General features: G+C 43.1%; 1 protein-coding gene across 2 annotated transcripts in view; it reads left to right on the forward strand.

Annotated features, from left to right (window-relative positions):
• The window catches only part of EPHX2 (epoxide hydrolase 2), a 77436-nt gene that overhangs the window by 8553 nt on the left and 45104 nt on the right, over positions 1–23779 (forward strand). For both annotated transcript variants that reach the window (XM_058720745.1, XM_058720746.1), the window contains exons 2-6: positions 6380–6464; positions 12838–12994; positions 14213–14403; positions 16106–16228; positions 19545–19619. In XM_058720745.1, coding sequence (XP_058576728.1) covers positions 6380–6464; positions 12838–12994; positions 14213–14403; positions 16106–16228; positions 19545–19619 — 631 coding nt within the window. The remainder of the gene's footprint in view (positions 1–6379; positions 6465–12837; positions 12995–14212; positions 14404–16105; positions 16229–19544; positions 19620–23779) is intronic.

Consider the following 23779-nt stretch of genomic DNA (forward strand, 5'->3'; position numbering starts at 1 on the left):
CTTGAAAAGAGACATACCTGGTCAGCCCCCAGCTGCTTCAGCCCTTCCCTTCCCCCATCCAGTTCTAGCTGTCTGCAGACACAGGAGCGATCCCCAGCCAGAACCTCCCAGCTGAGCCCTTCCCTAATTCCTGACCTGCAGAAACCTTGAGAGATAATAAAATGACTGTTTTAAGCCACAGGTTTGGGGCTGATGTTTTAGGTAGCAGTAATGGCTAGAACACTGTCTGCCTCCTTTACAACTTAATTTTTCTCAGTATCACTAATACTCTGTGTAATTTACCAGTTTATTCTCTTTCTCCCCCCACTAGAATGTGAGCTCCCGAAGAGAGAGATTTTTGTTCACTCCTTCCATGTTGCCTCTAACAGTGCCTGGCACATAGAAGGTGCTCAGTGAGTGTTTGTTAGTGAATAAATGAAATGGTAGCAGAGAGGGGAGGCACCAGCTCAGCTGTCAGAAGTCCCCGAGTCCACTTTCTACTCACGGAGTTTATTGACAGTGACTTTGAACCTGCCCTGGGACTTCATGGGGAAAGAACAACAGTAGACTTCTTTTCACATGTTCAGGCTCTTGTTTTCCTCCTTTCTCTCTTTTTTTTAGTCCATGTGTTCCAAGCTACATCCGTCTTCCAGATTTTCTCATACTTTTTAGTCCGATAATTTACGTTTTCTTGTTTTTCTTAATGATGGAAGTTATTTTTCTTTTTAAATCTCTTAAGGGTATGTTTTGTATACTCTTAGTGGGATTTTAGGCAGAAAGAGAAATAGATACATGCTCAGTGTGCTGTCCTGATACCATCCCCACTCTCTTAGTTTTGCATTTTTCGATGCCATTTTAATCGTTGCATAAAGGTGTGTGTGCCTTATAACTTTATTGCATAGAGGTATGTGCCCTGTGTTGTTATCAAAGTGCTTAGTAGGAACTGCCATTTTCTTTCTTTCTTATTTTTTTTAGTGTTTATTTATTTTTGAGAGAGAGAGAGAGAATGAGCAGGGGAGGAGCAGAGAGAGAGGAAGACACAGAATCCAAAGCAGGCTCCAGGCTCTGAGGTGTCAGCACAAAGCCCGATGCAGGGCTCGAACTCACGGGCTGCGAGATCATGACCTGAGCCAAAATCGGATGCTTAAGCAACAAGCCACCCAGGCGCCCCAGTAACTGCTATTTTCTAAACTGCTATCAAATTATACTCCTACCAACAGTGGAAGAGAGTTTCACTTTCTCCACAAGGTCATTAGTCCTTGACATTGTCAGGGTGTTTAAATTTAGTGGTTCTGGTGGGTATATAGTGTCATCTCATTGTGGTTTAAAAAAAATTTTTTTTAATGTTTATTTATTTTTGAGACAGAGAGAAAGCATGAATGGGGGAGAGTCAGAGAGAAGGAGACACAGAATCTGAAACAGGTTCCAGGCTCTGAGCTGTCAGCACAGAGCCCAATGCAGGGCTCCAACCTAAAGGCCGTGAGATCATGACCTGAGCCAAAGTCGGAAGCTCAACTGACTGAGCCACCCAGGCGCCCTTCATTGTGGTTTTAATTTGTATTTCCCTGATGAATAATGATGTTGAGCTTCTTTTTATATGCTTATTGGCCGTTTGGTAATTCTCTTGAGTGAAATTCTTTAAGTTGTTTGCACATTTTTCAATAGGGTCATCTTTCCCTTATTGAGAAAAGATTAAGGATTCTTTTTATGTTCTTGATAGAAGTCCTTTGTCATATGTATATATTGCAAACATCTCCATGTGTATGGTTTACTCATCACTTTCTCAATGATGTCTTTGATGAACAGAAAGTCTTGATTTTAATGACATCTGATTTATCATTGTTTTGTTTTATGTTAGTGCTTCTTGTGTCCTTTTAAGAAATTTTTGCTTACTTAAAGGTCATGAAGATGTTGCTCTTCTTTTTTTTTTTAAGTTTACTTATTTATTTTGAGAGAGAGTGTGCATGCGTGGGGGAGGCATAGAGAGAACGTGAACCTGTTGTGGGGCTGGAACTCATGAACCCTGAGGCCATGACCTGAGCTGAAATCAAGAGTCAGACACTTAACTGACTGAGCCACCCAGACGGCCCATATTGCTTTTTCTTCTAGAAGCTGGATTGTTTTAACTTTCACATTTAGGTCTATGTTCCACTTCAAAACAAATTTTGTAAATGGTGTGAAGTCCCCCCCGCCCCCCACTCATGGATATTCAGTTGCTGTAATGCCATTTAATGAAAAAAATCTTTCCTACATTAAATGTTAGTGGTGTCTTTGTTGAAAAATCAAATGACCATATATGTGGAGGCCTATTTCTAGCCTCCCTGTTATATTAATTTGATATATATGTCTATGTTTGCAATAATACCACATTGTCATAATTATTATAGCTTTATAACAAATCTTAAAATCTTATAATATAAATCCTTCATATCTCTTCTTGAAGATTTATTTGGTTGTTCTGTGTCCTTTGTGTTTCCAGATAAATTTTATAATGAGTGTGTCAATTTTCACACTTACACACAAAATCTGCTGGCATTTTGATTGGAGTGAATTGAATCTTTATATCAGTTTGGTGACAATTTTCCCTGAACCATATTAAGTCTCCTGATTCATGAACTTGATACAGATCTCTCCATCTGTTGAGGTCTTTAATTTCTCTTAGTTTTGTAGTTTTCAGTGTAGAGGTCTCAAACTTCTTTCATCAGATTTAGTTCTGTTTTCTTCTAATGCTATGACAAATGATATTTTTAAAAACTTAAATTTCCAATTTCTTATAAACCGCATTTGTCCTGTTCTCAACTTTTTACTTTGATCTATGTTAAGTTGACTGGAAATCTCTCTTGAATTTTTTCTTTCTTTCTTTTTTTTGTCCTGGCAAGGCATGTGATGGTAAACATTACTTTTACATGGCTGAGATTTTCTGTTGCCTTCACAAATGTATAATAAATTGTCTGGAGCTAGAAGCCCCCAGGTAGCTCAGTCAGATAAGCGTCTGACTCTTGATTTGGGTCCTGATCTCACGGTTGTGAGATTGAGCCCTGTGTTGGGCTCTGTGTTGACAGTATAGAGCCTGCTTAGGATTCTCTCTCTCTTTCTCTGTCTCTCTCTCTCAAAGTAAATAAACTTAAAAAAAAAAAAAAGTTGTCTGGGGCTAGAATTTTTGGGCTGTTTCTTTTTATCTCAATGTCTAGTGAGTGGTTCCTCCACAATCTTCTGACACTTAAAGTTGCAGATAGACAACTAATGTTAGCTTGAATTGTTTTTCTTTTGTGTCAATCTGTTTTTCTGTAAAAAGGTTGTTACCCTTTTTTTATCCTAGGAATTGACATAGTTCTCCAACATATGCCTGTTGTGGGGTCTTTTTGTGTTTTTATTTTTCATTAATTTTGTCTTGGTAATTGGTATACTTTTGACCTGAGGATTCAAATCTTTCTTCAGTACTGAGAAATGCTCTCCTGTTATTGCTGTATTGCTTCTCAGATCTATCGTTCTGGAATTCTTTTAAATTAAAAAAAATTTTTTTTTAATGTTTATTTTTGAGACAGAGATAGAGACAGAGAGACAGAGCGCAGGCAGGGGAGGGGCAGAGAGAGAGGGAGACACAAAATCCAAAACAGGCTCCAGGCTCTGAGGTGTCAGCACAGAGCCCCACGTGGGGCTCAAACCCACAGACCCTGAGATCATCATGACTGAGCTGAAGTCTGACACTCAACTGACTGAACCACCCAGGCGTCCCTATCCTTCTAGAATTCTTGTTTGTTTATGGAAGGCATTTGGCCTCTCAGGTCTCATCTTTTTGCTCATTAACTTTAATTCATCATTTTACTATTTGTCCTTGAAAAATGTATCGTGCCTTTTGATTCACTAATTTCATTTTCTGTAATGGCCATTTCACCATTCATGGCTCTTATTAGCCACCCTTAGAATTTGGAAATCATGGTTTCAAATCCAACAATGTTCTTATCTCAAATTGCTATTATTATTATTATTGCCTGATGTGGTTTTAGATACATTGGTACTTCCTTCGTCTACAATTATATTCTTCACTCAGCTCCTTTTCTTTTATCAGCCCACATTCTCCGGGCACAAAAGTAATTTTCCCTTTGCTTTCCATCCTACTCATCCAGCGTGTTAGTTATTTGTATATAGGTTGCCTCCCTTGTTCCCCCATAAGCTCCTTAAGAATACAATCCTGTTTTTCCATGTTTATATCACAGCACCCAGCACGATGTCTTACACACCTTAGGTGCTCAATAAAAGGTTGTTGAGTTGAATTGTCTCTTGATTCTTAAAACTGGAAGGCAGGGGTGCCTGGATGGCTCAGTTGCTTAAACAAACTCTTGGTTGAACTCTTGGTTTCTGTTCAGGTCATGATCTCATGGTTTGTGGGTTCGAGCCCCGCATCAAGCTTTGTGCTGACTGTGGAGCCTGCTTGGGATCTCTCTCTCTCCCCCCAACTCAAAATAAATAAACTTAAACTAGAGGAGTCTTTTGGGGTGATGGAAATGTTCTAAAACTGGAATGTGCTGATGTTTGCACAACTTTGTAAATTTACTACCAATCATTGAATCATACACTTAAAATGTGAATTTGATGGTATTGTAATTGCCATTTAATAACAGCGTTTTAAAAAAAAAAAAGACAACTGGGGTAGGTGGTGCCTGTCTGGCTCAGTCAGTACAGCAGGCCACTCTTGATCTCAGGGTTGTAAGTTGGGGCCTCACGTTGGGTGCAGAGATTACTTAAAAACACAATCTTAAAAAAAAAAGAAAAATAAATTACAAAAAGGACAACTGACAGCAAAGGTGTGGCAACGCCATTGTTATTACTAGAAAGTTGAACAAGGCTGCAAGTACTAGAAATCTATCTGGGTACATTTTGTGCAAAGTTGATCCTTGTTACCTGCAAGAGGGTTAGTTGCATAAAAGGTAGGTTGACTGTTATCAGAAATGAAACTCCCAGATTCGAGATGTTTGTTGTCTTACTTGCGCATGGCAAATAATTTTAACTGGTTTGCCAATTCCAGTCCGTTGTAAATATTTTGCCTGGGGCACTGTATTAAGAAGGATTGCACATTGGTATTTGGACTCAGTGGAGTAGGATGTGGTGATAGACTATCCACATCAGCCAGGGGGGCGGGGGAGCAGAGATGTGTGTACGTGCCACGTACGTGCCATCCTTCATCTGTCTGATGTCGCCCAGCCAGCCCTGTGAGGGTAGCTCATCCACCACTGGGGGCAGGAAATTATCAGGAAATCGGAATGGAAACTTATATTTTGTAGTATAGGGAAGTGAAAAGGTAATTAGCTGACCTCTCTCCCTCTGTGTCTACTATTCCTTGGGTCTGTGTATAAGGGATGAATGTGAACTGAGGTGTGGTAGATAACTAGGGCTGCCATTATTAAGTACTGCAGACCGGGTGGCTTCCACAACAGTTCCAGAGACTAGAAGTCTGAGATCAAGGTGGTGGTAGGGCTGGTTGCTCCCGAGGCCTCTCTCCTTGGCTTGTAGATGGCTGTCTTCTCCCTGTGTCTTCACATGGTCTTCTCTCTGTCCATGTCTGTGCCTGGATTGCTCCTCGGGACACCAGTTAGTTATTGGCGTAGGGCCCACCTTAATGACCCCATTTTAACTTAATCCCCTTGTTAAAGGCCTGTCTCCAAATACAGTTACATTCTGAAGTACTGGAGATTAGGACTTCCAACATATGAATTGGGGGAGGGCACAATTTAGCTCATGACATGAGAAAACTTTTTAAAACTTAAATAAGGTTAAAATGAAATAGGAACTATATGGTTGGGGGCATCTGGCTGGCTCAGTCGGTAGAGTGTGTGACTCTTGGTCTCAGGGTTGTGAGTTCAAGCCCTACATTGGGAGTGGAGTCTATTTAGGAAGAAAGAAAGAAAGAAAAGAAAGAAAGAAAGAGAGAGAGAGAGAGAGAGAGAGAGAAAGAAAGAAAGAAAGAAAGAAAGAAAGAAAGAAAGAAAGAAACTCTATGTTCAGAATCAAAACCAGAAAAAATATTTCATTCCCTTTGAAGAATATGTACTAATAAAGCAGTCATTGGGAGCGATGCCGTGTGCAAATGAGCTGAAAACAGGAATGACTGCATATCTGGTCTGATTTTGTCCCTTAAGTAAGACCAGTTGAAGAGTCTCTGCTACGTGGTCGCCCATGAGCTGCTTCACCTGTGGGCATATTCATCATTTAGTTTATGGTCTCATGTCACAGTTGGATTGCACTTTCAGACTAAGATTCCAACTTGAACTTTGCATTTCCCCCTTCATGGCAGAATGCCTTTCTAACAGCAGTTTGTGGATATAAATAGCGTCTGTCCCCTACGTGGTGCTATGATGAAGTCATCAGAACATTCGTGATGTTGTTCCTTTGCGTCTTCCAGAGGCTTTCTGAATGAAGCTTTCCAGAAAGGAGGCCCAGATGGTCCCAGTGCCCGCCTCATGAGGGGAGAGATCACATATTCCCAGGTAAGGGGAAACTTCATAGACCGCCCCCCACCTCCCTGAGAAGGCATTCTGTGCCCACACACCCATTCTCCCGCACTGACTAAAAGCTCCCTGAGGGCAAACTCACGTTTGCTTTACCCATTTACCCCTTCTAGTACTTCCCTCCTGACACTGGTATGGAGGCCCAGAGTCACACAAAGAGATATTTAAGACTGGTGTATTGTCTCTTTCGGCCAGCCAGCAGGAGGCACCCCATGACTGGAAAATTTCCAACCCTTTGAAGATCTATGCCAGGGAATTACAACAGCCAGAGTACCTTTTGTTTTGTTTTGTTTTGTTTTGTTTTTACCTTAAATTGTGGCAAAATACACATAGTAGAAAAGTTACCATCTTGATTGCTTTAAGCATATAATTTTGTAATGTAAAGTATATTCATATTGTGAATGCATCATCACCATGCATCTCCAGAACTCTTCATCTTGCAAAAGTGAGATTCTATACTCCTTAAACAAGAACTCCCCATCCTTCTTTTTCCTCAGCTACCAGCAACCATTGCTGAACTTTCTGTCTCTATGTATGTAGCTGCTCTCGCTACATCATCTAAGTGGAATCATGCCGTATTTGTCCTTTTGTGACTGGCTTATTTCCCTTAGCACGGTGTCTTCAAAGTGCATCCGTGCTGTGGCATGTGAAAGGATTTCTTTCCTTTTTAAGGATGGTTCGTTTTCCATTGTGTGGGTAGACCACATTTTGTTTATCCATTCATCTGTCGACGGACATTGGGTTGTTTCTACCTTTTGGTTATTGTGAATAATAGTGCTGTGAACATGGGTGTATTATTATCTGTTTGACATCTTGCTTTCAATTCTTCTGGGTATATATACCTTAGAAGGGATTGCTAGATCAGCGCAGGATTTGAATCACAGCTCCCACTTACAGACTTTGTGACCCCCAACAAGTTGCTTAACCTGTCAAAGTCTCAGTCAAAATGAGAGTGGTATACTCTCTATTTCATAGGCTGTTAGGAAGCTTGGAGAGTGTCTAGCACAGTGCCTGGCACATAGTAGGTGCTCAATAAATAGTAGTTATTGTTACTACAACCTTGTTTTTTTTTTTTTTAATTTTTATTATTTTTTTTAATGTTTACTCACTTTTGAGAGACAGAGTGTGAGTGGGGGAGGAGCTGTCAGCACAGAGCCCTATGTGGGGCTCGAACTCACGGACTACAAGATCATAACCAACTGAGCCACTCAGGGCCCCCCCCCCCAATTGTTTTTTAACAAAATAATCAGGATTTGAAACCACTTGAATTCTGTTTGTGTCTGGAAGAAGAAAGGCTATTGAGAATCTATTTCATAAGCACACAGAGAACACAGTCTATATTTTAAAACTTTTTAGGGGTGCCTGGGTGGCTCAGTCAATTGAGTGTCCGACTTCGGCTTAGGTCATGATCTCACAGTCTGTGAGTTTGAGCCCCGCGTCGGGCTCTGGGCTGACAGCTCGGAGCCTGGAGCCTCCCTCTCTCTCTGCCCCTCCCCCGCTCATGCTCTGTCTCTCACTCTCAAAAATGAATAAATGTTAAAAAAAATAAATTAATTAAAAAAAAAACTTTTTACAGATTACAGCTACCTATTAGTCTGTCAGAGAACTTAGGGCGCACTGTAGTAGAAAGCAAAAGCATACCTGTTCTGTGAAGGCACATCTCACACACACACACACACACACACACACACACACACACACACTGTGGCCACTGGGGAGTGAAAAGTAATGATACTGTTGAGAATAAATGCTAAGTCAATAAAAAATCTGCAGTAATATTGTTGAAAGATAAGGAAAGAGGGAAGTGCAACATGTTTTCAGTGAACATACTAGAGTGAATATCTTGTAATTGCTGTAAAAACCCTGCACCCATTCAGACTTCTTTAGTCTGTGTGTAGCAGGCCTGAAAAACCAAATAGCAGTTGGCCCTTGAACAACGTGCGTTTGAACAGCATGGGCCCACCCCTACGTGGATTTTTTTCAATAAATACACATACAGTGCTGTAAATGCATTTTCTCTTCCTTAGGATTTTCTTAATAATGTGTTCTTTTCTCTAGCCTACTTCATCGTGTGAATACAGAATATAATACATATAACATGTATGTGGTAATCAACTGTTATCAGTAAGTCTTCTGGTCAACAGTAGGTTATTAGTAGTAAGCTTTTGGGGAGTCAAAGGTTATATGTGGATTTTCGACTGCACGGGGGGTCAGTGCCTCCAACCCCACATTGTTCAAGGATCAATGCTACTTAGGTTCAATTTGTCTTCTAAAAAGTCATATCATGGGAAGGAATGTCATCTTTTAATTAATCATTTGTGTGTGCAACACAGACAGAAAAGTACACCAAGTGTACAGCTTAATGAATTTTCACTGACAGCACGTTTTATTTATCCAGAAATAAAACATGATCAACACTGTAGACACCCCACTTATGCCCCTTCTAGACACGCCCCTCTCCAAGAGTAACTACGCTTCCGGACTTCTAACCTTAGAGATCACTGTTTGTACTTTATGTAAATGGAACCACTACGCAGCTGAACTCTTTTGTATCTGGTGTCTTTTCCTCCACCTTATATTTGGAGAATCATAGATGTTATTGTGCATAGTTATAGATAGTTTTATTCTCATTGCTGCATGATATCCCATTGTGTGAATATACTCCAATCTGTTTATCCATTCTGCTTTTTTTTTCACCCTGAGATGGAAAGGCACTGGGAGATTTTGAGTGGTGAAGTGACAGTATATATATATGTATTTACAGCAAGGAAAAGGTTTATTCGAGAGGCAGCCAAATGAGAAGATGGGAGGACAAACCTCAGATCCACCTCCTGAATGATACTTTTAAAACCTGACTCGGTGAGAGATGGGGGTAGCTTGGACTAAAGGAATGTTGGCGGAATCGGTAAAAAGTGGTCCGAGTCTGGAATAGTTTGCCCGTAGATTCAACAGGTTTTCCTGATGGATCGAGTGTGAATATGAGAGAGGAATGAAGGATAAAAGGTTTCTGGCCAGAACAAACCAGAAGTATCAGTTGCTGTTCATCACTGTGGGGCTGGGAAATCAGGTGCCCAGTTTGGGATATTTTAATTTGAAATGCTTAATGATCTCCAAATGGAATGTAGAATAGGCAGCTGGATATGCAAACCCAGAGTTGAATAAAGATGTCCAGGCTGAATATGAATACACACACACACACAGCATGTAGATGGCACTTTTAATGCCATTGGACTCAGTATGATTGTGGAGAAAGGAAGTATAAATGGAGCATCCAGACCCCCAGGTACTCTGATGTTAAAGGTCAGGTTGATGTGGAAGACCCAGCAATGAGGGATGGAGAATGAATCTTCATCAATAAGAGAAAAATCAGGAGAGTGAGGAGACCTCAAAGCCAAGAAGTTATCAAGTTTCAGATGAAGAGAGTGGTCATCTGTATCAATGCAACTGCTAGGTCAGGTAGAAGCCTGGCGAGTGCCCATTAGATACAGCAACACAACATGGAGGTCATTGCCTAGAGGAGCCTCTGGAATGTGGAGGTGAAAGCCTGATCAGAGCATGTTCAAGAAAGAATGAGAAAAATGGGTTGAAGACTACATGAAGTTTTCAGGCAAAGTGGGGCAGAAAAATAGGACAGTAGTGGGAGGGGAAAGAGGTTTCCTTTATGAAAACAACATGCTTGTATGCTGATAACAATGATCCACTAGCAAGGAAGGTTGCTGATAGAGGAATAAGGAAGGGAGACCCGATGGAGCCATGTTCTTGAAGCCCAAAGGAATGGAATCTGGATGGAGGGGTTGAACTTGATAAGAGCAATAGACCATTATCTATGGCAACGGAAGGGAAGATGGAGTTCTTGGCCACAGATGCCAGTAGGTGGATATTTGTGATGGTGGGAACTTGTGAAAATTCTAATTATTCTCCCTTCCTCCAACCCTCTTCACTGTTTCCAGGATGACCTCCCTAAAATGCAAATCTACTTACGTAACTCTCCCACTTAACTATATATATTTTTTTACTTGTATAATAGTCTAAGCCTGGAAGAGTTTTATTATTTTTATGGAAAGGTGAATTCTTCCATTATTTTTTTAATTCCCTTAATGGCTTTGGTCTATTTGCATTTTATATTTTATCTTGCATCCATTTTGGCATTTGTGTCTTTTTTTTTAAGTTTATTTATTTATTTTGAGAGAAATAATATTTTAAGAGAAAGAGAGTGCATGAGCAGGGGAGGGGAAAAGAGACGGAGAGACAGAATCCCAAGCAAGCTGTGAGCTGTTAGTGCAGACCCCGACATGGGGCTCAGTCTCATGAACTGTGAGATCATGACCTGAGCCGAAATCAAGAGTCAGACGTTCAACTGACTGTGCCACCCAGGAACAACCCCCTTATTTTTTATCATTTGAACCCCCCCCCATTCATTGCTCCCACTCCTACCCCCACCTGCCTCTAGCAGCCATATTCTCTGTATCTATGAGTTTGGCTTTTTTTGTGTGTTTTGTTTTGGTTTCAGTTTTTAATTTAGTTTCCACATGTAAGAGAAATCATATGGTATTTTTTTTTCTCTGTATGCTTATTTCACTTATCATAATGCCCTCGATCTTCATATTGTCACAAATGGCAAAATTTTTGTTCTTCTTTATAGATGAATAACATTCGATTGTATTTATATATTCCATTTTCTTTATCCATTCATTCATCCATTGATGGGCACCTGGTTCGTTTTCATACCTTGGCTATTATAAATAATGCTGCAGTGAACATGGGGGTACAGCTATCTTTTCGAGTTAGTGTTTTTGTTTTCTTTGGATAAATACCCAGAAGTAGAATGTTGGGTCATACGGTAGTTATATTTTTAATTTTTTGGAGAACCTCCATATCATTTTCCACAGTGACCGTACCAATTTACATTCCACCAACAGTGCGGAGGGGTTCCCTTTTCTCTACATCCTCACAAACATTTGTTATTTCTTGTCTTTTTGGTAAAAGCCATTCTGATAGGTGAGAGGTGATATCTCACTGTGGTTTTGATTTGCATATCCCTGATGGTTGGTCATGTTGAGCATCTTTTCATGTGTCTCTGGGCCATCTGTATGTCTTCTTTGGAAAAATGTCTTTTCAGATCTTCCATATGTTTTTTAATCACATTGTTTGCCTTTTTTTGCTGTTGGGTTGTGTGAGTTCTTTATGTATTTTGGATATTAGCTCCTTATCAGATATGTGATATCTGATATGTTTTTTCCATTCCATAGGTTTCCCTTTTAATTTTGGCATTTTGTTGATGTCTTCCTTTGCTGTGTAGAAGCTTTTTAGTTTGAAGCAGTCCCACTTGTTTGTTTTTGCTTTTGTTGCTTTTACTTTTGTTGTCAGATTCCTAAAATCATCACCAAAACCTATGTCAAGGAATTTACCACCTATGTTATCTTCTAGGGGTTTTATGGTTTCAGTCTTTCATCCATTTTGAGTTAATTTTTGTGTATGATGTAGGATAGGGGTCAAATTTCATTGTTTTGCATGTTGCTGTCCAATTTTCCCAACACCATTTATTGAAGAGATTGTCCTTTTCCCATTGTGTATTCTCGGCTCTTTTGTTGTAAATTATTTGAGCACATATGCATGGGTTCATTTATGGCCTATCATTCTGCTATTGGGTATTTAGGTAGTTTTCAATGTGAGCTATTACAAATAGGGCTGCTATCGTAGTGCGTAAATGTATCATAATCTATTTTGCTCTTAATAAGTATATTAGTTATATTTATTAGTTACAGGCCCACTGTAACAAAATATCACAGACTTAGTGGTTTAAACAATAGAAATTTATTTTCTCAAAGCTCTGGAGCCTTGAAGCCCAAGATCAAGGTGTGACAGGGTTGGTTTTTTCTGAGGTCTCTCTTCTTGACTTGTAGTGGCCATCTTCCTGTGTCTTCAGTCCTTCCTGTGTGTGTGTGTGTGTGTGTGTGTCCTAATCTCCTGTTCTTACCAGGATACTAGTCAGATTAGATTAGGGCCCACTCCTGACCTCATTTTATCTTAATCACCTCTTTAAAGACCCTACCTCCAAGAGTAGTCACATTCTGAAGTATGAGGGGTTAAGATTTCAACATAAATTTGGGGGAAACACCATTCAGCCCATCACAGGGGCATTTGTGTAGCTTGCAGTGTGGGACTTAGGAACAGTGCTGCTACAGTGCCCTTGAATAGTGCATGTATGTACATGTCTTTTGGTGAACATGTCTTTTGGGAATGGTGACATTCCCGTTGGGTGTGTGTCTAGGAGTGGAGTTGCTGGATCACAGCAAGGAGTTGTACAAAGGGTTGTACGAATTGATAGTCCCTTATGAATTCATTTTTACAGTGGGTGCCACTCATGGAAGAAAACTGCAGGAAGTGTTCTCAGGACTCTGGAATCTGCCTCCCTGAGAATTTCTCTGTAAGTCAAATCTTTGGCAAGGCGGCTGCAACAAAGATCAACCACCCCATGCTTCAGGCGGCTCTTGCTCTCAAAAAGCAGGGTAAGGATCCAATACTGGCCGTTCTCGGAACCATCCACACCAGAACCCTTGGAAAGGTTAGGTCAGAAGACATTTAGATGTGCTCTGAGATCACAAGTCTTCTGGACCTCGATGGAAAGCCATTCTTAAAACATAGCCCCAAAGTAAGTTTTATCAAATGGCAAAAAATAACACCATCAGAATAGCTGGGAAAATGTAAGAATTTTATTTAATAAAGCAATTTGTGCCAGAGACTGCCTTGTGAGCAAAATTCTCTCCCTCTAGTGACACTAGTAATGACCAGAATGACCCAACTTCTTGCCACAGTGATTGAAAATCAAGGCCTTTTAAGCAACTGTGATTGTCTTGACCTTTGAATGTCAAAGGGGCTGAGCTATGAGCTAGCTGACACGAATTCAGATGGTGTCAAATGGTCTAAGACGTGAGATCATGTTTATCCGATAGACATTTATTCAGTGTCAGGACCCAGCTTTTGGTCACAGGCATATTCGAAATCATTCTACCCGCTCATCAGTAGACTTATCTGGTCGCGGCTAAGCCATCCGATGTCCGTATCTCTCACTCATGTTACAGGCACAGGGTCTCACCACTGACTCATCAGTATCTTGTTCCCAGCAGCTCCTGGTTCTTGCCCTTCCAGGGGATAATGCTGTCTCTGTTTACATTCCTCTAGTTTTGAAATGGGAATGCAGTCTCTGACAGTTAAGGCAGGTGTTTCGAACTATAGTTGAGCCGAGTCTTAAGTACTATAGACTGGACGAAGCGCTGGCAGGGCAGTTCAAAGGCACAATTCTGAGCCGGCTGGGTTCTGCCTTCACTGTGTGGCTCAGGGCAGCTCATAATTTTTCTGAGCTTCTGTTTGCTGTAAAAGTGGATGGTAAGATCTGTCCCGCCTACCCCGAAGGTGGTGAGGATCATATGAGCTGATGAAGGTCACAACCTCTTGCTCTACAGTTGCAAGGAATTGAAGGATGTAGTGTTTCTATCCAAGCTTCTGGAAGCCCTTAATGTACACAGTTAACTCACTCTCAGGTCTCTGTGTCAGGAGGTGCTAATGGGTGAAGATGCTTCTTTTCCAACCTGTCAGTTTAGACGCTGGGCATCAAGAGGTTGATGTAAATAAACAGAACCCTGCTTGGCCCCTTCTCCGTGGGGTACCCAGAACTTCTCAGAGCAAAGTCCTGTATCTGGTCCAGTCACTGGTGTCTTCTCTCTCAGGATATACAACCTGCCTCCTCACCAACAACTGGCTGGATGACAGTGCTCAGAGGGGCATCCTGGCCCAGCTGGTGTGTCAGCTGAGGCCACACTTTGACTTCCTGGTAGAGTCATGCAGGATCAGAATGGCCAAGCCTGATCCTCGGATCTACAAGTTTGTACTGGACACCTTGAACGCCAGCCCCAATGAGGTATGTAGACACTTCCTTTTAGTGAAAAAGAATGTTCTAGAGATACTGCAATTAAGAAAAACTGTGGAGGAGTGAGCAGGTGGGGGACATCTGGAGCCTGGTAGGACCTCTAGGTCCAGTGGCAGGGTCCTGTTCTCCCAGGCCAGGACTTACAAAGGACTTTACCCATCCCTTCAGTCTAGAACAGTCTACAAGATGTGGGCATCTGGCCCCTCTCTGTGGCTTTTATTGGTCAAAACAGGTATTGTCAAAACTGCTGATCAGCTGCCTCAGTTTACCTATAAAGGAACATAGACCCTGGGAGACTTTCCCAAGACCACAAGGCTGGTAAGAGTCACCCCACCAAAGGGTGAGCAGAATTGGGCTCCAATATTACAGCTGTCTCTCTAGGCACCCCTAAAATTCTGTCTTTATATTGTCTCTATCTATTTCTAAAACTGTTTTCCTTGTATTCTCCACCTCTAATTTTCAAAAAAGGCAATCAGAACAAGATTAAATTCCTTTCACTGATGTTTCTGACTCTTTCTCATTGGCCCCACCTTGTCCACGAGCTCATCAGATGAAACCCTGAACTCTGTCATGGGGAATCCTTATCAGGCTCAATCCCAGAAGTCTTCCTCTCTCCTCTCATACTTTGCTCTTGCTCCCCTTAGTCCCTGGATTAAGCCTTGTAACAGTGCTCTGAATTTTAGTGTGCGTATAAATAAACGTCTTCTCATTTCTGACTTTTGGGTCGTGTGAGCTGCTTAGAATTCTAGACCTGCCGTAATCCAAGATGATGAATGCGCTTACGCTTTCTTCTACAACTTTAAGGATTTTCTTTTCACTTTAAAATGTCAATCTTTGCTCCATTCAGAATTTATTTTGGGATGAGGTGTGAAGGAAGCATCCATTTTTTCCCCCAAAACAGTTAAAATAATTATATAATCTTTCAAATACTATTTTTCCTCATCAGGCAGACAACACGAATTGTTTATATTTGGGTTTATTCCTAAGCTCTCTTCTGTTTCACTAACATGTCTATCTTCTAACACCCCCTCACCACCACCACCCCCTTTTTTTTTTTTTTACCTTCTGTGGCTTGATAATTTGTTTTAGTATCTGCCCTTATTACAGTTCTTTTCTACACTTTTTTTGTCTGTTCGTCTGTTCATACATGTTGATTTCCTAGATTAATTTATTTTGATGTCACCCTGATAAGTTTATATCCTTCCTTAATAGTCTTACAGTTTCAGAATTCAGGCTGAAACCCGTAAGTGCACATGGGAATAAGTGTATCTATCTGTATGTTTATGTGTATGCTCATGTAATTAAATGTTTTTAACTTTTTTTTAAAAATGTTTTTCTGTTTTTGAGATAGAGTGCAAGCAGGAGAGGGGCAGAGAGAGAGGAAGCTTCAGAGTCCGAAGCAGTCTCCAGGCTCTGAGCTATTAGCACAGAGCCTGATGCGGGGCTCAAACTCATGGACTGGGAGATCATGACCTGAGCCGAAGTCGGACACTTAACCGACTGAGCCACCCAGGCACCCCTAAATATTTTTAACTTTAAGAGTAAATAATTATATGGAGAAAAAGTAACTCTTCATCTTGTCATAAAATAACCAGTGTTTGCATTTTAATGTGTTTCTTTCCGGTGTTGTCCCTCACGCATGAGTTTTGCTTTGGCCGGTGGTGATTCTAGTATCTGTGCTATTTGGATATAGGTTGTATTCTTGGATGACATCGGGGCTAATCTGGAGCCAGCTCGTGACTTGGGGATGGTCACCATTCTCATCCGTGACACAGACACAGCCCTGAGGGAACTGGAGAAAGTAACTGGGGTGCAGGTAACTTTACGGCTGCACCAGGTTGGGTTTTGGCCAGTCACCGGTGCTTAGGTGTGCAAGAAACAGCAAGGGAGGGGAGAACCGGTTCTGGGAGTTCTTGAACCTCCTGGGTGGGAGGCCAGTACCTATTGTGCAATCAGCATGATGTCCTTGAAGAGCTTTGTATTTCTTTCTTTGCAGTCATGAACAGAGAAACTGCTCTGAGAACGAGAATCCATACTAGTCAGAGTCAGAAGAACCAAGACCCAAGATAAGATTGAGGCTTTCAAACCCACCAGCCTTGACTTTTTAGAGTAAATATTGAGAATTTAGCTGCCAGGCCTGACCCCATGGGGGTGCAGGGCACAGTCCTCACCTGGTCTGCCTGATCATACTGCTGGCACTCAGAGTGGTTTAGTTAACCATCCCTCACAGAGGAGGATGGGATGCCCTTAATGATGTCCGATGGTGGCCTAGGGGTTAGCCTTCTGTGCCAGAGCTGAGGAACCTTTTGTTGTTAGGGAAGTCTACCTGAGATGGCTGAGCCCGCTGAGCCCAGGCGGAACAGTTAATACAAGCCTTTTGCAGGAATGCATTGCTTTGCTTGTGTCAGCATAATGCGAGAGAAGGGAGGGACATATGCCTGGCTAAGCCAGCTGGACGTCACAGCCATCCCAACCATTTTCTCAAAGGGAACTGCGTTCATTTCCCGAGGTGCCATAAAGTACACAGACTGGGTGGCCAAGGCAGTCTGGGTAGGAGGCCAGAAGTCCAAGATTAAGGTGTTGGTGGGACGGTTTCTTCTGAGGCCTCTCTCCTTGGCTTGTAGATGGATGGCCACATTCTCTCTGTCTTCACATGGTCTTGCCCTGTGTGTGTGTCCAAACGCCCTCCTCTTACAAGGGCACCAGCCAGATTATAGTTTAACTCTAGTAGGCTCACTCCACAATGACCTCGTTTAACGTAAGTGACCTTTTTAAAGACCTTATCTCCAAACACAGTCCCATTCTGAGGCTCTGGGGATTAAGATGTCAACAGATGAATTTGGAGGGGACACAAATTTAGCCCCCATGACAGGGACAATTGATTTGTCATCTTTAACAAATAAATACAAAATGTGTATCTAATGACTTCACAACCTCAAAGCGTCTTGCCCAGACTTGATTTATCCTTCCACAAGCCTGGAGGTCTTGTGCAGCAGAGAAGAAAACGTGGAATCCCAGCAGCCACCTGCTTGCCCCACTTACTAGTATCCCCTGGTCATATATGAGCCACAGATACCTGTCCTGTAAAATCAGAAAAGTAAACTGTGCCTCACCTGTCTCCTTCTCCAGAGTATGGGCAAGATAAAAGGAAAAATGAAATGAAAATGAAAATTACACCTTTTTAAGTGGAGGAGACTTACCCCTTATCTCTCAGGAAGGCTATGGGACTCAGTTCTGAGAAGGCTTTGTAAATTGTATAAATGGCGGGAGAACTATAAGAACAGGAAACCCCCACCCCCTCAGCCCTGGAAGCAGTGGGACATCTGGTAGGGTGTGACCTAGGAAGTCAGGGATACCTTAGAAGAAGAGTCCCAAGGCACACTGGCCTATGGTCAGTGTCTTGGCTTCCTCAGGCCCGACAAGGCCCATTGTCATCAGAGGCCACCAAGCTGCCCATCCCTCCTGCCACACCCTGAATCCCCTCCAGATGCCACAGAGGTTGGGGGCTTGCCTTCTGTTTCCCACCCTCGGAGGATGCCCAGGCAGACTCTTCCATGTTTAAAAGGGAGGTGGATTTCATAGTTTACTTCCTGCGCTTTAGAGGTCAGAGAACTGGATAGCTGATGGGAGCCACTTCTTCCTCAGTTACAGCTTTGGGACTAAAGATGAGAGATCTAGCAGTAGAAGTCACTAATATGTCACTTGTCATGAATAAATTCACTTAGGTGTGCTCAGCATCCTGTCCTTTATCATTTGTCTCAAGATACCTGACACAAATGAGTCAAAGGAGCCCCTTATGCACCCTTTGTTCAGGAATTTTCTTCTTTACCCAGATGTCATACAAAGATGGGTTATCTGACCTCCTGGGACTCCAGAGGACAGACCTGGGGACTGCAGGCTGAACTCTGCCCCCTTCCACCTCAAATTCATTCATGTGAAAGCCCCAGGACCTCAGAAGTGACTATATTTGGAGATAGGGCTTTTAAAGAGGTGATTAAGGGGGCGCCTGGGTGGCTCAGTCGGTTAAGCGTCCGACTTCGGCTCAGGTCACGATCTCACGGTCCGTGAGTTCGAGCCCCGTGTCGGGCTCTGTGCTGACTGCTCAGAGCCTGGAGCCCGTTTCAGATTCTGTGTCTCCCTCTCTCTCTGACCCTTCCCCGTTCATGCTCTGTCTCTCTCTGTCTCAAAAATAAATAAATGTTAAAAAAAAAAATTTTTTTTAAAAAGAGGTGATTAAGGTAAAATGAGGTCATTGGGGTAGGCCTTAAACCTGTATGACTGTGTCCTTATGAGAAGAGGCAGTTAGGACACACACACACACACACACACACACACACACACAGAGGGAAGACCATGTGAGGACCCAGGGTGAAGGCGGCCATCGCAAGCCAAAGAGGGAGGCCTCAGGAAGAACCAACCCAGCTTCCAGAACTGAGAGACATAACTGTCTGTTGTTTCTGTCACCTTGTCTGTGGCACATTGTTATGGCAGCTCGAGCAGATGAATACAGAGGCCAAGAGAGTTTGATTTTGGCCATCTTGAGAGAGAATCCCTTCAGCAGAGCCATCCAGTGATGGGACAGTGAACTTTGCATCCCTAATGCTGTCCAAGAGGTGCCTGGGTGACCACTTGAGGAACTGCCACAGAGAAGAATTCTATTAATTGAAGTACAAAATCTCAATGTTTTAGAGCAGTTGGTTTTTGTTGTTTTTTTTTCCTTATGTGAAGTTCAGTTGGTGGCAGCCAGGGGCTTTGCTTCATGCAGCCATTCAAAGACCCAGGTTGATGGAGGACCCACTGTCTTCCGCCGGTAGTTTCCTAGGTTACACCAGGCTCTCACCTGGGAGAGGTGGGGTAGAGAATTTAGAGAATCGAGGGGGATTTTAATGGGTCAGGATGATAGGCCATTACCCTTCTGTCAGAGGACTCAGTCATGGGCTACTCTGACCTGAGAGAGAGGGGAGAAGAGAAATGTAGCTGTGTGCCTGCAGGAGAGGGACATGGGCTGGGAAATCCCCGGAGGACCCAGGAGGCCACGGCACAGGCCAGCACTCTGGAGTTCTGGAAGCTCTCTCAGAACTTCTCACAGAAGGAGGCTGCCGCCTCTCTTACTGTACCTCTTTTCCGTCCAGCTTCTCCAAGTTGCCACCGCTCTGCCAATCGCATGCAATCCGAGGGACGTGAGCCATGGCTATGTGCCAATAAAGGTATGTGAGCGCTCTCTCCCAGGCCGCCGCGCCCTCCCTAAATAGGTCACCTACACGGACCTGCAGAGACATTTGTTAAATACCAAGGGTAGCCGAACATCCGCTGCTTGTAGGGAAATAGTACTTCCCACGAGTAGCAGTCCACAGAAGTCGGAAGGCACCACGCCTTAGGATATGCAAAGCAGTGTGACAGATGTAGTCAGACTCCTTTGGAACAACAGGTTATATGGGACCCTGAGTGGCCCAGAGGTGCTAAAGGGCATGTGTGTCTGGCCTGTGTTCTGGGGAGAACTTGTTTCTATTCCAACACATATTCATCACCCACTGCCTTGGTGTCAGCAAGGGCCAGGTATGAGAACAAGACAGACTCGTTCTCAAGGAACCCAGAGTGAGGACAAAGGACAGAAGTGGTCATTAAAACATCTGGCGGTCAGGGCTATGGCAAAGCCAAGGCCATGTGCAGAGGGGCCTCGACTCCTGAGCCAGCCAGGATACAGAGCAGGGTGTTAGAATGTCCTAACCCCATTCAGTGGATTCACTTTGGGATCTCTCTTAGTTTGTCATTGGTCCCATTTAAATGAAAAGGGACCCAAAGCTGCAGGTCAGCTTGTATACTAAACAAGATGGGATAGTTGCTTTGGAGACAGGCAGAACCAGTTTGAATCCTGGCATGGGCACCAAGTTTGCAAGTTTAGGTACATTTCTTTTTTTCTTTTTTTAATAATTCTTTTTAAGTTTATTTATTTATTTTGAGAGAGAGAGAGTACAAGCTGGGGAGGGGCAGAGAGAGAGAGAGAGAGAGAGAGAGAGAGAGAGAGAGAATCTCAAGCAGGCTCTGCAGAATCAGCACAGAGCCTGACATGGGGCTCAAACTCACAAAACCGCAAGATCATGACCTGAGCCTAAATCAAGAGTCAGATGCTTAGCCGACCGAGTCACCTAGGTGCCCCCAGGTACATTTCTTTATCACTCTGAATCTCAGTGTATGCAGCTTTATAATGAGGTGATACTAATACCTGCCTTCAGCGTTCTTGTGTGGATTACAGTTGACCCTTGAACAACACGGGTTTGAATAGCATGGGTCCACTCATATGAGGATTTTGTAAGAACAGTGCTCTAGATGCATTTTCTCTCCCTTATGATTTTCTCAGATACGTTTTCTTTCCTCTAGCTCACTTTATTGTAAGATTCCAGCATATGAGACGTAGAACACAAAATACGTGTTAATCAACTGTTATCGGTAAGGCTTCCGGTCAACAGCAAGCTAGTAGTAGTCCAGTTTTGGGGGAGTCAAAAGTTACATGCAGATGTTCGACTCTGGGTGGGGGTCAGTACCCCTTGTCCCCACCTTGTTCAAGGGTCAACGGTAATTAAAATACCGCATGCAGACCACAGGGCGTAGTACCCCCTGCTGCCCTGGAGGACAGCCCCTCCGATATTTACTGGGTATTTGTTATTTGCCAGGCACGGAGAGAAATACCGAGATGAATGGAGGGTCTTCTGTGACCTCAGGAATCTTCCAGTCTACTGAGATAAACATTCACAGGTCCTTGTATAATAGTGGTGCCTGGAGTGCTTGGGATGGGCCCTGTGAGGGCGGAGGCTGCCGCGGTGAATGCCTAGCAGCCGTGGTGAGGTAGGCACGGAAGGATAAATGGAAGCCGGATAGAAAGAAAGGGCTGAAGCTACTGGTCAGCGTCAGCGCCGCCCCTCCTGTAACCTTTGGGGCTCCTGAAGGGGTGAGCGTTTCATGAGGTCCCCTCACACCTCATCTCCGGTATTGAGGAGCTAGGGACTCTTTCCCTGGGGCCTGGGGTCTGGGCTGTATCCTTGTGGCTTCAATGCCAAGGACAGGGTTGTTCTCCTCTGAGGCTTGAAGGTCCAGTCCCTTTCGATACATTTCTCATTTGACCTTGAAGGAGTGTGATCAGAGCTGCTTTATCACCCCCTCTGTCTTCGCTCCAAATTAAAGGCCTGGGGCGGCTACTTCTGGGGCGGAGCTATTCCTTCTGTCTTCCCTGAATGCTGGTGCAGTCCAGCCTGGGTTCGATCTTTCTCATTTTCTGGCTTTCTGGTAATTTTATTAACATACCACGTAAAGGATGGGAAAGTACGTGCGTTTGCTGGGCTACTCAGTCAAATACGAAGCAGCGAGAGGGGGCCTTTGAGTTAGGCTTCACTTACAACAGAGGCAGATTAAGATCATTTTAGGGGCACCTGGGTGGCTCAGTCGGTTAAGTGGCCGACTTCAGCTGAGGTCATGATCTCGCGGTCTGTGAGTTCAAGCCCCGCGTCGGGCTCTGTGCTGACAGCTCAGAGCCTGGAGCCTGTTTCAGATTCTGTGTCTCCCTCTCTCTCTGACCCTCCCCCGTTCATGCTCTGTCTCTCAAATAAATAAATGTTTAAAAAAAAATCATTTTATTGGAGAAATAAGTCAGTCAGAGAAAGATACCCCATGTTTTCACTCATATGTGGATCTTGAGAAACTTAACAGAAGACCATGGCGGGAGGGGAAGGGAGGAAAAATAAAGGGAGGAAAAATAAAATATAAATAATATAAAAAAAAAGATCATTTCACTGGACATCAGTACTAGAACATTTTTCAATATAAGGAGTATAGAATTTCAAGTTAAATCCTTCCCTTTGCCAAGTGCCAACCGGAACACTATGGAACATATTCTGATAAGACTGTAGACCATGAAGGAGTATGTGAAATGCCAGCCAAATGCTTTCTCGAGCAAAATAACTCCTTGGGAATCATGAGTGAAACTTCCGGTTTGGAACACGGAGTTTGGAGTAATCGGAGATGCAGCTAAATAGAATTGCTCCAAGTGAATTTCTAGATGCAAAGCTTATTTTTCTCATTTCTTTCCATTAGAAAGTTGGAGACACATACTTTGGGGGAAAATAGAGCACTTTGACTCCATATTGCTTTAGTTCGTGTGCTTAGACCACACGATAATGATTGAAGTAGGTTCAGTACTAAAACAAACAATCCCAAGGTTTCAGTGGCCCAACACCAAGTTTGTTTTCTTGCTTGCAGAGCAGTCCAGTGTAGGGTAGGAGTGGGTGTTCTCCATGCAGTTGTTCAAGCAGCCAGGCTCCTTCTTTCTGCTAGCTCTCACTTTCTTGAGGCCCTAACTATCCAGGAGCAGATAGGAAAAGGAGGAGGACCAAGTGTGGGAGGGTTATACGGGCCCAGGATGTAGCACATACTTCTCTGACTCATATACCTTTGGCCAGAACTCGGCCACATGGCCACATCCATTGCGAGGAAGTGGGGGAGGTCTGGAAGATGCTGTCAGGTGCCAGGAAGAAGAGAACACAGATACAGAGCTCTAGCAGCCTCTGACACACAGAGCCCAGAAAGGACAAGAAGTTAGCAAAGCTTGAAGAAGACTTTATATTCAAGAGATAAATAATTTTTAGGGGCATCTAGGTGACTCTGTTGGTTAAATGCCCAACTCTTTTTTTTTTTTTTTTTAACACTTTTTCATTTTTGAGAGGGAGAGAGAAGGACAGAGCATGAGCAGGGGAGGGGCAGAGAGCTGGAGACACTGCATCCGAAGCAGGCTCCAGGTTCTGAGCTATCAGCACAAAACCAGACACAGGGCATGAACCCACAAACCGTGAGATTATGACCTAAGCCAAAGTTGGACGCTTAACCAGCTGAGACACTCAGGTGCCCCAAATGCCCAACTCTTGGTTTGGGCTCAGGTCATGATCTCATGGTTTATGGGTTCAAGCCCCATGTCAGGCTCTGCAGTGACAGCGCGAGCCTGCTTGGGATTCTCTATCTCCTTCTCTCTTCCCCTCCCTGCAAAATGAATAAATTAAAAAAAAAAAAAAAGATAAACAATTTTTAACAAAGCAATCCTGGTATTCTGTATGTTAACATGAATATTACAGTGTGCACAAAATCAGCCCAGTTTAAAATACAGAAGACCTGTCAAACAGTACCAGAAACTCTGACGGTATGAGGGCCTTTCAGGGAGGAAGGCCGAGTTGTTTTGTTCTTCTTTCCAACATTATAACCTTCTTTTCAGGCTTCCTATGTGCCTAGGAAAGCTGCCTGTTTTTAATGTACTTTGGCCAGTTGTCTTCTTGAATATCTTCTAGCACTGGGGTCTTGAGCTGAGCAAACTGGGCCATGTGAGGTA

Source organism: Neofelis nebulosa, chromosome 3, assembly GCF_028018385.1.
Source record: "Neofelis nebulosa isolate mNeoNeb1 chromosome 3, mNeoNeb1.pri, whole genome shotgun sequence".
Taxonomy (NCBI): Eukaryota; Metazoa; Chordata; class Mammalia; order Carnivora; family Felidae; genus Neofelis; species Neofelis nebulosa.